This window comes from Solanum pennellii, chromosome 8, assembly GCF_001406875.1.
Source record: "Solanum pennellii chromosome 8, SPENNV200".
Classification (NCBI taxonomy): Eukaryota; Viridiplantae; Streptophyta; class Magnoliopsida; order Solanales; family Solanaceae; genus Solanum; species Solanum pennellii.
The window spans coordinates 683,255-700,111 of NC_028644.1; the positions used below are offsets into that span (position 1 = coordinate 683,255).

Consider the following 16,857-nt stretch of genomic DNA (forward strand, 5'->3'; position numbering starts at 1 on the left):
AAAGATATACATATATAAGTTAATTTTTATTTTTTGTATCTCCCATCTTTTAACACCTTATAAAATCAACATCAATAAAATTAATTAAGAATAGTAAAAAATTGAAGGTAGATAATTATTTGATGCATTTGGCCCTCTATAAATCTAATTCACAATACATACTTCTATTACTCTCATCATACACTACTCTTTGTTGTATAGCAACATATGGCAAATACTCTACCAATTTCAATAAATTACCACAAGCCAAAACTAGTAGTTCCATCAAGTGTAACACCTCATGAGACAAAACGTCTTTCTGAAATAGATGATCAAGGGTTTATTCGATTCCAAATCCCCATACTAATGTTTTACAAATACAATTCTTCAATGAAAGGTAAAGATCCAGCAAGAATTATCGAAGATGGATTATCAAAAACACTTGTGTTTTACCATCCATTAGCTGGTAGACTCATTGAAGGGCCTAATAAAAAGCTTATGGTAAATTGTAATGGTGAAGGAGTCTTGTTTATCGAAGGTGATGCTAATATAGAGCTTGAAAAATTAGGTGAATCTATTAAACCACCATGTCCATATTTGGATTTACTACTTCATAATGTTCCTGGTTCTGATGGAATTATTGGTTCTCCTCTTTTGTTGATTCAGGTAAATATCCTCATCTTTCAAAAGAGAAGTGTTGGTGTAATATATATATCTGTACCACAAATACAATAAATTACAGTTGTAAATAAAATAACATAAAGTGAATAAATAATCATTTAAGTGGTAACGCAGATATCTTGCTCTCTTTAAGGAGATGCAAGTCCACTGCGATATAATCTACACCGATTCAGCAGTATCACTCTTGACTTGTCTCCTCAAGAATATAACATCCCAACGATGTGTACAACTCAAGCAACATCGGATTAATTCAAAAGTTTCACGAAAAGAACATCTTCCTTAAACATATACACAGTGAATATAGATAGTTGAATACTTAGAATATTTTCTTTGTAGTCTCAACTCTCTCTTTCACTACACTAACCTCAATATAAATTGTTCATCTTTTCTTACATTATGTCTCATCTTCTTGAGATACTTCACAAAGAAAGAAACACCAATATTTATAGTTGAAGAAATCTTCCATATAATTAAGGTGGAATGAGGGGTAGTAATGTCGATCGGTAGATAAATGTGATAGATATTACATGAGTTACAAGAACAAATAGTCATCTTCTACCAAAATTTATACCACTAACTGATGCACTTAATATTTTAAAAATAAAATGCATATAGACCAAGCATTCTACCTTCTTTATTCAAGTTATATATTAATCACACTCTTTCTATAAATGGTTAAATTCTTAGACTAATATATATATATATATACCTCTTTGAATAGGTGACTCGTTTTACTTGTGGTGGATTTGCTGTTGGATTTAGAGTTAGTCACACAATGATGGATGGTTATGGCTTCAAAATGTTTCTAAATGCGTTAAGTGAATTAATTCAAGGAGCTTCGACACCTTCTATATTGCCTGTATGGCAAAGACATCTCCTAAGTGCTAGATCATCGCCATGTATTACATGTAGTCATCATGAGTTTGATGAGGAAATTGAATCAAAAATTGCATGGGAATCTATGGAAGATAAGTTGATACAAGAATCATTTTTCTTTGGAAATGAGGAGATGGAAGTCATTAAAAATCAAATTCCTCCAAATTATGGATGTACGAAATTCGAGTTATTAATGGCATTTTTATGGAAATGTCGTACCATTGCTCTTGATTTGCACCCTGAAGAAATTGTTCGTTTGACATACGTTATTAATATACGTGGAAAAAAGTCACTCAACATTGAATTACCAATTGGTTATTATGGGAATGCGTTTGTTACTCCAGTTGTTGTATCAAAAGCAGGTTTGTTATGTTCAAATCCAGTGACATATGCAGTTGAACTGATCAAGAAAGTTAAAGATCATATAAATGAAGAATACATTAAATCAGTGATAGATTTAACGGTTATTAAAGGGAGACCAGAGTTAACAAAATCTTGGAATTTTTTGGTCTCAGATAATAGATATATTGGATTTGATGAATTTGATTTTGGATGGGGAAACCCCATTTTTGGAGGGATCTCAAAGGCTACATCTTTCATTAGTTTTGGTGTTTCTGTTAAAAATGACAAAGGAGAAAAAGGTGTTTTGATAGCTATAAGTTTGCCTCCATTGGCCATGAAAAAACTTCAAGATATCTACAACATGACTTTCAGAGTCATAATTCCAAGGATATAAGGCTTTTTCCTATTTGAAAGTACTTCGTATTTTAGTATTTTGACTCAATTTATGTGACAGTGTTGTTTGAAAAAATAAACTGACTTGTCTGGAAAAATAATGGTGACTTAAGTGTGTAATTTTATGTATAAATCAACTGAATTCCATTTACAATTTACATAAATTGGACACACATATTTGGATAAGTACAAGGAAAAAAGTTTTGAAGTAAATAAAGATCCATCTTCATTATCAAGCAAAGATTCTATGATGATCTAAGATTCCACATTGTTGATTTCTCCTGAAAATAGAAACAAGAATGCAAAACAAGTTAGTGAGAGCTCAGAAAACTCAAACATTTTGTATATCAATGTATTTAGTAAGATTCATCACTATAAACTAATAAAACGTTTGCGTTGGAGGAATCTTAGTCGCTTAGCTGGTTATCTGAACTATCACCTTGTTAGTGAGTTCGATTTCACCATCTTGTAATCAATTCCCTACCCCAAAAAAAGATGGTAATTACCTAAAGAAAAAAACTGAGATAACAATACCGTGCATGCATTTGATGAAGTAGTCCAGTTCCGAGAAACATATTGCACTCTGAACCAAAGGCGATGGTTGTTGGAATGCAAAAAAGGAGAAACGGTGACGATCAGGATCATTTCTAGGCTTTGCAGTCTCAACCAGCCTCATAAATCCTTCTCTATCATAGCACGGAAATGCATTCTGACCAGCAACATTGATCTCCTTATCCCATGCTGAATTCATGATCTGCAGAAACGTACAGAAAAGTGTTTAAGACGCAAGAAAAGGAAAACTGAACCTGGGCTTCACTGCTCTCTGAGTGATATGCCCTGAGGGGTGTATCTACGAATCAAACATCTTTTGTTTGCCTCTTTAAGAGAGTTCTCGGAGGAATGTTAAGAAGCCAATAACCTGCCAACTCAAGCCTTCTGGATCTGCTAACGCGTCATCAGTTTCTGGAACCTGAAGCCCTGAGCTTACAAACTTTATTGTTACAGAGTGCTTTTTGAGAACTTCAAACACTGGAGAATAGCCATCCTGATTCGTTGGGTTATAATATCCAGCTGTGAGCTCTGCAGCATGGCTGCTCGTTCTGTACCACCAATAAATTGATGGAATCTGCAGAAAAAAGAGAAATCTAATTCACCAGGAAAAAGTATGCCTCTATCCAAGTTGTTCATTAGGATACTGTCAATCTTTTAGACGAACATTTACACTTGTTCAACTACCTAGAACACCATAAATGTGCACCAGCTAAATCAATTTGAAAAGCAACAAATAACTCAAAGGAAATATGTTACAAGTGCAGTGTTTCATTATTTTATTATGCTCATTTTTCCTGAATGCTTTGCAACACTTCCTCTATTATCTGTTATGTCTTCTTTACTTCCGTATATTTTTTGATGTGTTACTTAAGCTAAGGGTCTTTTGAAAACGGCATATCTACCTCCAAGAGGTAGGGGTAAGTCCGGTACACTCTACCCTCCCAAGACCTGACCTGTGAGATTGCACTGGGTAGGTTGTTGTTCCCTCCCTCCCTCCCCCGACCTGAACCAGAAGGTATTATCTCATTCCACTTCATGAAGGCCAATCCAATTTATATTTGACCAGAAACATCTTAAATATTTTGACCTACTATAATTTTGCTACTTTAGTATTATTACTGGTCAAAGTGATCCAAAGTAAAGAAAGGCTCTTGAGTTGGAAGCTAAGAGCATAAACTACCAATTTGAACTATTGGAGATGAAAAGAATAGAAGTTAATAAATAGAAAGAAAAAAAAAGGCGAAACAGGAGTAAGAAAGTATAACGAGCTGATTTAGGCCCATATGTATACCTTCACGACAATTTGTATCCCCTCAAATGCAAGACTTGCCAGGGTGAGAACGTTATCAGCATGATCTATTAAGACCTGTCTATACCAATGGAGGAAAAATCTCCCATAGTAGCTATCATAATCACCTCGCTCACAGAAGAATCCAGTTTCATGTGGCTTAGCATTGTAAAAACCAGCATTATCAGGACCCTTGGCCCAGAAAGAGTGTCCCCTTGATGTTGCAGCTTTTCGAAGATTCTGCAGAGAATATTTATCATAGCACTGAAACAGAAAAAGTTGAAGCCAATTAGAGGGGGGGACAATCAAATAAAATAAAAAGGGTTTTAAATTCATGTTCAGGACACCACTATAATAGTTATCTAGTTTAAATTTTAAAGGGAAACAAGCTATTAAATTATACAAAAACTATCCACTTAGGTTAAATGAAGAACCATCCAGTGTCAGACTCAGACTACGCATTTTCAGGTACACCAAAAATATCAAACAAACTCAGGGAACAAGATAAGATTGTTTTCTAAAACTATAGTTGGTGAAGACCAAGAAATATGACCAAATTACATAACAAATCATATATCATAGCATTCCTATAACAGATACCTGAAACTCACCAATACCAGGATACCTCCATCCCATCCTTTCAGAAAAGGAAGGGTACTTTAGCTCCCCAGAAGCTCCAAGTCCAATTTCAACAGCAGAAATTAGACCATCAGCGAACAAGTCATCAAATTCAGTGCGGAAGCTTCTCATCAAATCAAAGTAAACCTGCAATTTTGGATTTCAAACTAGTGATCAAAATAACTAATATTTAGTTACAATTTAGACAATTAGCACTTTATTTCTTTTTAGTTTTCACTTTCGTCTCAGCATCAGCAAAGGCAATCAAGCGGAGAATACACTCTTTTATGTAGGAAATGATGCATCAATCAGACTTCTATTAACAAAAGCCACATTACTTTTCACTTCTAAAACTAATCTTGTGGAAGTTCCTCCGAAATACAAATTATTCATTATCCAGTTGACAGTACAATTTACATGATTGGATGATATGTATAAGAGAGATATTCCCTTCAAAGAATCAGGGAATGTTAGCTTTGCTCATTTGAAAGGAATAAAAAGAAAAATTAATACCTCGATGGCAGTTCTACCTCTTAATACTCGTTCTTTGTCAATGCCCCAGGATAGGCATTCTGTGTTCCTTCTTCCTTGATGATCTGTGAAGAATATATCCTGATTGTCTTTGCCTATCTCCAGAACCCACTGAGGAAGGGATATGAACATGCCACCAGTATCACTTCCTCCATTTTCATGAAATGCCATTACAACCTTGTGGATAAAAGAAGAAATACCATATCTATTATTGGGAATCCGTCCATAAATAGCCTAAATAAGCTCAAGAAATGTCCTAATGCAAACATAAAACTTGTTAGAAATTTGACGAATCAATAAGAGTATAATATAAACAAAGAGTGGTTTAAAACCTGTAGTTTCATATAGAAATCACGGATTATTTTGAACAATTCTCTGTAGCCAGACCACTCATATTTTTGAGGCACCCAGCTTTCAACGATGCCCCACCAGCAATTTACCACAACACCATCGATTTTTAAAGACTTAAGCTGTTGCAACTCCTGTTTAACACCATCAGGATCCATCAACTGGCAGAAATTGTTGATTACACCACTCTGCTACAAACAAAGACATGATCTAAGTATGGGTAATTAGAATGAAAATGGAAATTGGAATGTGTATAGATATGATGTCTACTGTTTCATTATGTTTCATTTTGAATGGTGAACATGGAAACACAATTAAAAATGAGGGAGAAATCTGAAAGCTTGGCCTCCTCCATTTATGTGTAATAACGAACAAAAATATATTAAGGAAAAAGCTGCTTACAGAAAGCATAACAAAAACAGGGATGTATTGAGTCTCTGAAAAACTACCTCCATGCTCCCCACAGTGAAGTTCTTGCATGAGCTGCAACAAATAACTTGTTAGATATCCTCCAATGGGAGAATAAATGTATCTAGTATACCAATCTTCACTTAAAAATAGCTTACAAATATACAAGCAACCATGTTTTATCAAGAACAACTTAGTCTGTTCTCTGCCAGCTGAAATAAAATCATACTACTAGACTTCTTCAAAAAGTAAAATCATACTACTAGGGTCTTTGAATCATGAATAGTTGATCTCAAAATAAACCTCCAAAATGAATGTGAGATATTGAAAGAAGAAAGTCAACATTAAGATCTTTCACTGTTGTTGCGAGAAAAGTCAAAACCACTCAAATAAATATGTCGGAAGTGGAACAAGGAATTATTACGTCAACTATGTCATCTCAGACGCAGCTTAAGTAGCATGAACACAGACACAAAATATTTTGAGAATTTGCGGGCATGACACAAACAAGAAAAGAAATTGCATCCTCATATATGACTTCATATGTAGCTTCAATCTACCAAAAAAAAATCAAAAAGGAAACATGAGCTGCAGATCCAACATCAATTTCACAGGTGCCTGCATTATATTTAAGACAGTCAACATCACTTACAAATAGAGAGACAGAGAGAGAAAGAGGGTGAAAAGAAAATGCATCTAAAATCCTCCCAAAGACAAACGAACATAAAACCTGATACTAAACAACTCAATATAGTAACAACTCTCCACACTCCACTACCCCTCTGATTTGGAAAATAGACAATATGTATCTTCATCAGTTCTCATTATGCTAAAACAATTCAATTAGTTGACTTAACAGTGCTACATTGCAGTCTAATGAAAGGATGGGAAAAGTTTAAGATGGTGGAATACATCATGATAAATAATAAACCCCAAAGCCACGTTGAACATTACTTTTAATATACAGCATCCTCAGCTTATAGGAACTTGATTTACCTGGCCTGCCTCTAAACATCCTGTAGAATTCATTGGACTGGTACTTGTGAATTTATCAACCTTCGTGTCACTTTCTGTGACCACAATAGAATCAAAAGATGCTGGCGATAAACTCTCATTGATCCTAGTAACTGATGGCTGACAGTCCACAGATGCTCTGGTTGAGCAATTTCTAAAGGAACTGCCAGAAACTGGGCTCTCAACAGACATCACCTGATAAGTCCCCTATGAAATTTATTCAGTGATAATGATAATTAAGACATCATTTTTGTTGGCAGTTTAATATTTAAACAGAATATCAAGAAGATCAAATGCGAATGAGACAAGATGTTATCTTTGCAACAACAGGTGCAGTGAAAACAAAGTAACTCCAAAATAAAATATGAGTTGTTATGTATTATTTCAAAGCAATGTATTTTCAGAAACGTCTTTAAAAAGACCATATAAACATAGATTAACGGCTTCATAGTCTTCCAAAAGCATTGACTGATTGAAGGTACATACCTAACAATGAAACCTACAATCCCAAGAAAAAGTGTAATATCTATTAGTGGTAAATGGTAATAACAAATGAGTTTGGCTGTTGTATTTTCATTTTTAGTTTGTACATTCTACAAAAGAAAATAATGAAATTACATTTACAGTTAGAGCACCACATACACCAAACTATAAGGTACATCATTTATACTTTGTATGCTGTTTTTTCTTTGTTTTTTTTTCTATTTTTTTGATAGCATATACTTTGTAGGTCTCTTTTCTAATTATTATAAGAAACTTCAGTTCTCTTTTCATCATCCAGCAAATTACACCATCGATCATTACTTTGGTAGAGTATACTTCAAGATGGCAACTTGTCAAAATCATCCAACATTTTTTCCTCTATTAAATTAGATAAAATTTAACTTTTTACTTTTTTCCAGTAAATTCAGTTTCTTCGGGTAAATATTAGTAAGCTAGGAAAGCTTCACATTCAATATACTCGAGAGTAAATTCTGCTTAACCCATTAACCTTCGGGTTTGGTGAAATACTTTAAAAGGCTTGGGGAAACAGTATTTCATTCGGATTAGATAGCACAAAGAATCTCATCAACTTCAGAGTCAAGGAGAAAAATAAAAGTCATTCACCGGAATGCCAGAAGGACAAAATGTAGTGACATCTCTCACAACACACAAGACCAAGAAATATGGAAGAATGACCTAAAAACTAAAAACCTTGTCCACAATGTTGACAAGCTAAAGTAAGATTTTCAAAAATTGCAAAGAGTAACACCTTTGAAAGAAGGGTCAAGGTATAATAAATTTTGGAACTCTAGGAAAAAATCCCACAAAGCGAAAAAGCCAAAGGCATGAATATCAATTTTAAATTAATACTATTGCATATTTTTTTCTGTTTACGACAACAACGAACCGGTCTAATCCCACAAGTGGGGTATTGGGGAAGGTGGTGTGTACGCAACCTTACTCCCACCTTATCCCGAATATAATTATTCCTAATCATATCTCTCCTACTATGCCCACATATCACTCTCAACATCCTTATTTCCGCTACTATTATCTTCTAGAAGTGTGAGTTATTGACAAGCCAACACTCCACCTCATACAAAATAGGTGATCTAAGAACCACTTTATAAAACCTCTCAAACAACATATTTGATCTAAGAACCCCTTTACGAAACATACTTTTAGTCTTCATGGCACATTCTTATCACATACGACATCAGATGTTAGTTTCCATTACATCCACCTCAGTCCAATGCGACATGGAACATCATAGTAAATCTCCTCATTTCCTTGTATTGTTGACCCAAGATACTTGAAATTTGGGGATGACTTGTGTATCAAACACATCTACCTCATGAATTACGTCACTAATCTTGCACTTCAATTACTTTGTCTAAGTCTTGCTCATACTGAACCCAGTAGACTCCAAGGTCTGTGCCCAAACCTCGGACCAATCGTCAACACAAAAGACATATCAATCTATGATGTTTTTTCTATAAGAGCGGTGTCCAGCTATTTGCATGCACCTCGCCTTTTCCACCAAATACCTATTATCTCCCCCCTGCACAAGTTCTGCTAACTCTCTCCCACCAAGGTTTAGGCGGATAGCAACAAATGACCTAACATCTCGTCTCTGCAAAAATTTGAACACCCCCCCCCCCAAAATCTCCCAGAGTTTTACCCACTTCGTTGAAACCTAGACTACACCACTTGGGCCAAAGGGGTTATCTATCCCATTGAAGAGGTAAAAGGGGTGCAATTTAATGGATTAAGTGTAATTCACTCTATGCTTCAATAACTAATACTATTTCTCTCTCTCAAATTGGTTTCAGTAAGTGCATTGCATATAACACTAAAACTATAAAAAATTATCAAAGGTAAACTGTAAAGACTCAAACTTTGGCAAAAGAACATCATCTAAAAATCCATTCAGTAGTAAATGTGAAATTTGACACATAAATTAGAAGGAAGGGAGTAATTTTAGTAAATATGAACTCACCATATTTGAAGCATTATTCACAGGAGCAGGAGTTTGTCTAAAGGTGGTACCATCAGGCTCAACAGTCCAACCAGCTTGCCGAGCAAGTGCAGCAAGTACATCATTCATATCAGCACGAACAGGAAGTGGGAAATTCCCGTACTGACGAAGTCCAGCAAGCATTCGGCTCGTAATTGCTCGCCGGTGACGTTCTCGTAGCTTCGTTCGTTCCTTCTCCTTCTCTCTCTCTTTTCTGCTCTTATTAATAGTTCCGGTGGCAGCAGCGGCGGCGCTTGTGGCGGCGAAGCCGCGGGGACGGCGAGGTTGGGGATTGGATTGGGGCTGAAGAGGGTGATTCGGGTTTGGATCATCATTCGGGTTGGGAAATTGGGGATCCGGATCTTGGGTATTCGAAATGTGGTGATGGGGATTGCTCATTGTTGCATGTCTTCTTCAATTTCCTCTACTCTTTTATAGTCCCAAATTTAGAACTTTCGCGAAAAATTGAATCGAATCGAATTAATTTAAGTTGGAGGAAGTGATTTTGTAGCGTTATGTTGTAACGTAGTTTACGTTAATATATTCTTCAAGATTTATTTTATAACTGAAAAAATCAGAAAATTTAAATATATAAGAATGAAAAATTGACTTTAATTGGTTTAATTTGATTCTAACATTTAAACAATCTATTTATTTAATTAGATTTTTTTTAAGGAAAATCGACTTACACTAAACCATAAAAACATCTAATTTCAATTTTAAAAAGAGGCAAAATTGTGTTAAATTAACCATCTTTCTAAAATTACTTAATTCTTGATAAATATGAATTAGCATTTTTCTAATGAACAACTATCAAAATTATGTCATTTTTGGAATGATCCTAATGCTTTCTTTTGTTAAATTTTTTACAAGAAAATAGATAACATACATAATCCCGTGTTAGAAGAGATAAAAAGAAATATCTTAAAATTAAATTTATGATAAATTTTATACTGTGAAATAACATATACGATAAATAAATGTAATATTTTTGACATAAATCAAATCAAAGCCTCAACAAAATATTCTAAAAGCATAAGTGTTTCTTACAATTTGAACGAATCAAACCGTGTTGAGTTAATAAATATATGAGTTAATTCATCATTCTAAAAATTACTTGAGCTAAAATTTTAATTATAACTTAATCTGCTCAATTGTTACTAAATTTTAAATGTTTTGTGCTTTTATAAGTTTTTATTACTTTATAAGCTTATTATTTTTTTATTTTTTATGACTATATATAAATAACATATCCGATAAAATAAAATATCTTCTTAATAAGATTTCTCACAGATTCATTTGAGCTAAATATCAGTCCAAATTTTAATAAAATAAAATAAATTGAGCTATTATATATAGGCTTGTATAAGGTATCCTTCATTAAATAGTACTCTTGACTTATAAGGCCAAAATTGGTACGTAAAACTTAAAAGCAGGTCAATTTTCTGTATTTATATGTGTTATTATCAGGAAAAATGAAATTAAAAAACAAAATTGCAAAAAGTTTTTAGCTAATAAAAGTATTTTAGTATTGCAGATGCTATTATTAATTAGTTAATTTTATCATATATTCACATTCATGCATCTTAGAAGAATAAGCATCCAAATTCATCCCCACCTAATAATATTGACTTATTTTTGGTAATATTATATCATATGTAAATTCAGGTGTATATAATACACATCGATCGATAGTACAATGTATTATCTCTGAATCAGAATAAATATGTTTTCGAACCTTCTCTTTAAAATTTCTTCACAAGTTACTTTTAAAAATCAAGATGACTTAAGCTAATTATTTTGAAATACTAGGTTTTGAATCCGTGGAGAAATTTCTTCAAATTTGTGGTAAGCTTCTTATTCAACATATTTTTTGGTGAAATAATTAAGTTTTTTTTTAGAGAACTTGAAATCTTAAATATAAGGGATTTTATCTATTTTATAAATTGGACAACAATTTGTAATGTTTTTTCCAAATAATTGTAATATTCTCTTCGACTAATTTCAAAGGATATCTTGATTTTCAAGACCTTTGACAAGTTTTTTTTTTTTTAATAAGGTGTAAGAGACATTAGGAATTTTCCTCTTTTCTTGATTTTGAAGAACTTTAATTCATTTATATATGTTTTATTTGAGCTTAAGAAACACTGAAGCTTCAAGATTTGCACATAAATTTTAAATTTTTATTTCAATTTATTTTGTTGAGATATTGTGAGTAGCTTGAAGTTTGGTGAAACATCACCTCAACTTTAAATTAATTGTTGTTATATTGATTTTGTTGCTACTCTATTTTTGGTTGAGAAAGTATGTCTTGAAGACACTTTAACAAATTAGTTATTATTAGAGGGTATAAATTATAATTTTATAGTTGGATTACGAATATGTTAAAAATCACATTGGAGTATTTTTATAAGATAATTTTAGTGAATTTTGGATATATTCTTAGTTTTTTATATTTTTTTAAAAAAGTACTTATTTTGAATAATTTTAAAAGGTTAAAAACCTCTTATTATGAACCGAAGAACATAATAAACAATGAATGGACAATAAGTGAATGTGTAAATATAGCTAAATTACATTAGAATTTACGCGTTCTTTTTCTATGGAGATATGAAAAAAGAAATAGATATCGCTAAAATCTAGCTCGTATTCTCTATTTCACCTAGATTATCAATAGAAAAATGACTCCAAGTTGCCGATTTTTTTTTAAAAAAAAAAACGATAAAGTTTATTTCCATTACATTCTTGGAATCAAAGGTTTTACTTTGATTACGAGGTAAGAAAACCACAAGGTTCAAAGAAGAATTTATTCTTTTTCTAAAAAAAAAAAAAAAAACTTTCTCAAATTTAATGTTGCTTTTTGATGAGAAAAAGACAAAACTAATAGGCTAATGCATGTTTCTTCTTAAATATACAATAAACATATTGCATATTTTGTCATTATTTTTTGTAGATTTTATAAAGTCTCTAATAATTTATTTTAATTTGTAGTCGAAGCATGGAAATTACAAAAATATTGCAAGGATTATGCCTAGTGATTTTTTGTTTGATTATGCTAAATGACAAAGTTGTAATTGGAGAGGGTGAAACCATGGTTAATTTAACTATTCTTGAAAGTGCAGTGTCAAAAGGAGCTGGTAAAAATCTTTTCTTATAAGAATTTAACTAATATATGATGTTAATTTATAAGAATTTTTCTATTATCAAGACGCAATGTGTGTGTATATATATATATATATATATCGAAGTTAAATTCCTTAATTATTTTCGTAATAATACTTTATGCAATTACAGATATTAAATTAATAGACAATAACGATGAATGAGTCATTATCCAACTCTGTCTAGTTAATGGGCTGAAATGAGTTTATTGATGAATATGAGATAGCTAAACATGAGTCGATATATAATGATTTAGGTTTAAGATGGATTAAATCTAACTTGATTAAGATAGATGAGTTAATAAATAAACGAGTCATTTAACCTGTTAAAACTTAAATGAATTAGACGAATTACATATTTATAAATTAATTTTACCTCTCTTATTTCGATTTTATTATATGCTTCTAGTTTGCTTGGATGGGACTCCTCCAGCATACTATTATGAAAAGGGACATGGAGAAGGCGCTAATAATTGGATTATCTACTTTAGGGTAAGAGTCATGTAAAATTATTATTTTTTCGTTTTAATTTACGTGATATTTTAATTAATTTTCTTCTTTATTAAAATTTTATTTTGAATTTAGGGTGGAGAATGGTGTTATAATGTAATAGATTGTGTTGCTCGTACAACAACAGAAAAAGGTTCTTCAAAATATGCTCCAAAGCAAAGATCATTTTATGGAATACTTAGCAATAATAAGACAATTAATCCAGGTAAAATATATTTAATTAGGACAATAATCATGCTTTTATTTAATTATACTAATTTATGTTTAAATTTTTTTATTTATTTTTTAGATTTCTACAATTGGAATAGAGTTATGGTTATTTATTGTGATGGATCATCCTTCACGGGAGATGTTGAATTAGTTGATCCGGTATATTATTTTTTAACTCGATTATTTTGCATTAATTAATTTCTTACAAACTAAAAGAATTGGGTGTATTTACTTTGATTTTTTTTCCGTTTAATTAGTCAAATAAAAAATAAATTCGATTTGTAGCTAGATTATAAATAAAAAATATTTTAGAGATATTTTTTTCTATTTACTTAAAAGAAGAAAAAAATGTATATTATCATAATTAATCAACTAAGAATTTTTCTAATATTATGCTAATGTTTTTATCAGATTACTAAACTTCATTTTAGAGGTGCAAGGATTTTTCTTGCGTTGATTGAGAATTTCTTGGAGAAAGGAATGAAGAATGCTAAAAATGTATGTCTCTGAATTATTGATTTTTTATTTACATGTTTAATTATATGATATTTAAATATAATATTTATTTATTTATTTGTTATTACTGGCCCTTGTTTTCTAATGTTATGTAATGTCTCCATTTCGTTTTGATACGTGTTATTTGAATGAATGATTTTTTGAGAATAATTTTTAACTCTAAGAGTTAGAAGTAATGTTTATGCAAATTCTATTATTTCAGAGTCTATATTATGTGAAATTATATATTGTTATTAACTATTATATTATGTCTCAATATCTCGAGTGGACGATTATTTAAGTTAATTTCTCGAACATTTTTCAAAGTGTGTTAAGTCTTGTTTGGCAGGCCATTTTAAGTGGTGGTTCAGCTGGAGGATTGCCTGCTTTAATCCATTGTGATCGTTTTAAAGCTCTTCTTCCTAACTCAGCTAGAGTTAAGTGTCTTGCTGATGGTAGCTATTTTCTCCACAGGTAAGATTTAACCTAATTTAGACTCGACGAACAGAGAGTTGCTCGTATCGTAGACACTTCTCAGGTTAATTTTGTTAGATTAAAATTATTGTGTGTTCTATGCAGAAATCTAATAAAGCAAACTTAGAAAGATAATAGATCAGACAACAAATATATATATATATGTCAAAGGACGATACACAATAAATTAACGAGATGAACATTCCACTATACAAAAAACAGTACAAAATATCGATAGAAATAATAATTCCTTATAATTCATAACCAACAAAGTTTGCTCATTTCCGGTCAACACTATATATGTATAAAATATAGTTTCGACCTTTATATATATATAGTGAGAGTTGCTCATTTTTCCGGTCAATGCTATCTACTATATATGTATAAAATATAATTTTAACCTTGTATTTATCGTGTAATATTAATCTGAAGAATCGTGAACCCCCTTAATTGTTAATTTGTGTAACAGGGAACAAATGAAGGAAATGGCATTCATGGATACCGTTAATGAAGGACTGATCAAATTACATGTACAATTCCTCTTCTTCTATTTTTTTTTTAATATTCCATATATATATCCTCACAATATATTCAATATTTGTTTGTCTAATTTATTTTTTAATCAAATGTAGAATTCAACCAATATGTTACCATCATCTTGTACTTCAAAAATGAACCCATCCTTGGTAAGAATTGATAATTATTTATTTTTCGATCGAGCTCATCGAAATGTAATGAAACTAATTTTATGTCTAATGAATTAATCGTAGTGCCTTTTTCCACAATATTTTCAAGAAGGAATCAAGACACCATTTTTCATAGTCAACTCAATGTTTGATACATTTCAGGTCAATTTCTATTCTCATTAAGTTCATGAAAAAAATTACTAAAATTTAATTGATATCAAAGTTTCTTAATTCAAAAAAAAAATAAAAAAATTGATTATATCTCTGACATGTCTGATTATTTGTGTTTGATATATATTTGCGATTATTTTAATTTAATTTAAACAGTTGAATAAACGGTTATTTTGATTAATTCTTATTATGTTTTTTGTGTGGGATTAAAAGTTTTATTTAATTTTTTTTCAGATAAACAAGACTTTTCCTGGTTATTATGAAAATCTTTTTAGTAATACATGCTCAACTTCTCTTGTTAAAACTTTACAAGGTTAGTAATAATTTCATAATTAGCTATCCCTAATTGTCAAATTTGTATTAATTAATTATGAATTAAACATGTGAAAATTTTGAAATTTAACCTTTTTTTTTTAATTTCAGATTTCAAACAAGATTTTATAAATGCGTTACCTAAACAAAGTAATTCTTCATCAAGAGGAATGTTTATTGACTCTTGTTTGATTCATTCTCAAATAACAAGTGGTGTTGGTTGGAATGGATTCTCCGTATATAATAAGGTCAATTTTTTTTTATCATTTTCAAAGTTACTGAATGAATTTATTTTATTTTATTTCGATCTTAAAAAAAGAAAAATAATTTAAACCTACGATACAACATATGATTATTTTTTTGATTCGTCTCCGACCTTATTTAAGAATTGTTTTTTTGTTTCAGACAATTGCAAAGGCATTTAGTGATTGGTACTTCGATAGGAGTCATGAACAATTGATAGACAAGCCAGATTTGCCATTAAATTGTTACAATTTTCCCTCTATTACAAATTTTTGCCCCTAAAACATGTACAAAAAAGACTCAAATATATATGTATTATTATTTTTAGAAGATGCAATTAATTTATGGATTTAGTTTTATGAACTTTTGTGTAATTTTAAACTCTTGCCCAATGTTGGGAACACAATGTTTGGATGGTTATTGCATATTGTTTTATAATGTATCGTAGTATTATATTGTGTTGTACACTGTATTGTTTTAATAAATATAGTGATTGATAAATTGTATTGATCTCTGTCGTTACATATGTGACATGTACATAATTTGAATGATAAATCTATAAGAAAAGTAGGGTACGGGGTAAAATTATAATGAAAAGGTAAAGGTAAAAGATGAAATATAATTATTAAATAATAAATAGAGACAAAATAAGAAGAAAATATTAATAATAACGTGACCACACCAGATCGGTCATTACATGTCATTACTTAACAATGAATTTAAACGATACGATACAATAGATAACAACCATCTAAACAAGGTGTAAAAAGTATGATGATAACCATCTAAACAAAGTGTAAATAATACAATACGACAGATAACAACCATCTAAACAAAGTGTAAATAATACAATACGACAGATAACAACCATCTAAACAAGGTGTAAAACGTGTGATAACAACCATCTAAACAAAGTGTAAACAATACGACAGATAACAACCATCTAAATAAGGTGTAAAACGTGTGATAACAACCATCTAAACAAGGTGTAAAAAGTGTTATCAAGAAATGAGAAAAAACATTTTTAGATTGCTATAATTATAGGACACCTTTTATTTTACTCCT

The 16,857-nt window shown here is 31.1% G+C and overlaps 3 protein-coding genes across 8 annotated transcripts; 2 read left to right on the plus strand and 1 right to left on the minus strand.

Moving 5' to 3' along the window:
- The first annotated feature begins 207 nt into the window (after window positions 1-207).
- Window positions 208-2,272, plus strand: LOC107029106 (methanol O-anthraniloyltransferase-like). The gene is made up of 2 exons (NM_001323455.1): window positions 208-645; window positions 1,382-2,272. Exons 1-2 carry the CDS (start codon window positions 208-210, stop codon window positions 2,270-2,272), a joined length of 1,329 nt encoding a protein of 442 aa, NP_001310384.1.
- Window positions 2,273-2,372: 100 nt separating this feature from the next.
- On the minus strand, window positions 2,373-10,017 carry LOC107029104 (beta-amylase 8). 5 transcript variants are annotated; one of them, XM_015230425.2, is made up of 10 exons: window positions 9,513-10,012; window positions 7,013-7,237; window positions 6,011-6,091; window positions 5,593-5,799; window positions 5,243-5,437; window positions 4,712-4,876; window positions 4,115-4,375; window positions 3,191-3,397; window positions 2,806-3,025; window positions 2,373-2,552 (listed from the first exon to the last, which is right to left on the minus strand). In XM_015230425.2, the coding sequence occupies exons 1-10, from the start codon at window positions 9,927-9,929 to the stop codon at window positions 2,527-2,529; spliced, it is 2,004 nt and encodes a 667-aa protein (XP_015085911.1). In that variant the 5' UTR covers window positions 9,930-10,012; the 3' UTR covers window positions 2,373-2,526. The 5 variants fall into 5 exon arrangements, with proteins under 5 accessions (XP_015085911.1, XP_015085909.1, XP_015085910.1 ...); XM_015230423.2 differs by having other exon boundaries at window positions 2,376-2,552; window positions 2,778-3,025; window positions 7,013-7,225; window positions 9,513-10,017; XM_015230424.2 differs by having other exon boundaries at window positions 2,376-2,552; window positions 2,778-3,025; window positions 5,593-5,796; window positions 7,013-7,225; window positions 9,513-10,016.
- A 1,244-nt stretch (window positions 10,018-11,261) lies between these two features.
- On the plus strand, window positions 11,262-16,226 carry LOC107028239 (pectin acetylesterase 8-like). Of its 2 annotated transcripts, XM_015229279.2 has the most exons (13): window positions 11,262-11,378; window positions 12,522-12,667; window positions 13,101-13,183; window positions 13,277-13,406; window positions 13,491-13,570; window positions 13,823-13,909; window positions 14,256-14,380; window positions 14,850-14,910; window positions 15,013-15,066; window positions 15,151-15,228; window positions 15,472-15,550; window positions 15,661-15,797; window positions 15,955-16,225. In XM_015229279.2, exons 2-13 carry the CDS (start codon window positions 12,529-12,531, stop codon window positions 16,072-16,074), a joined length of 1,173 nt encoding a protein of 390 aa, XP_015084765.1. In that variant the 5' UTR covers window positions 11,262-11,378; window positions 12,522-12,528; the 3' UTR covers window positions 16,075-16,225. The 2 variants fall into 2 exon arrangements, with proteins under 2 accessions (XP_015084765.1, XP_027775200.1); XM_027919399.1 differs by lacking the exons at window positions 15,472-15,550; window positions 15,661-15,797 and having other exon boundaries at window positions 15,955-16,226.
- Window positions 16,227-16,857: the final 631 nt, after the last annotated feature.

Bases quoted from the DNA above. Each gene is read 5' to 3' on its own strand.
- LOC107029104 (XM_015230421.2), bottom strand. From the start codon at position 9,929: ATGAGCAATCCCCATCACCACATTTCGAATACCCAAGATCCGGATCCC. The intron at 5,800-6,010 runs GTAAGCAGCTTT...CTTTGTTTGTAG, and splicing joins CTGTTTTTGTTATGCTTTCT to CAGAGTGGTGTAATCAACAA. The intron at 2,553-2,777 runs GTAATTACCATC...TTCTATTTTCAG, and splicing joins ATCTCAGTTTTTTTCTTTAG to GAGAAATCAACAATGTGGAA.
- LOC107028239 (XM_015229279.2), top strand. From the start codon at position 12,529: ATGGAAATTACAAAAATATTGCAAGGATTATGCCTAGTGATTTTTTGT. The intron at 13,407-13,490 runs GTAAAATATATT...TTTATTTTTTAG, and splicing joins TAATAAGACAATTAATCCAG to ATTTCTACAATTGGAATAGA. The intron at 14,381-14,849 runs GTAAGATTTAAC...TTTGTGTAACAG, and splicing joins GGTAGCTATTTTCTCCACAG to GGAACAAATGAAGGAAATGG.
- LOC107029106 (NM_001323455.1), top strand. From the start codon at position 208: ATGGCAAATACTCTACCAATTTCAATAAATTACCACAAGCCAAAACTA. The intron at 646-1,381 runs GTAAATATCCTC...CTCTTTGAATAG, and splicing joins CTCCTCTTTTGTTGATTCAG to GTGACTCGTTTTACTTGTGG.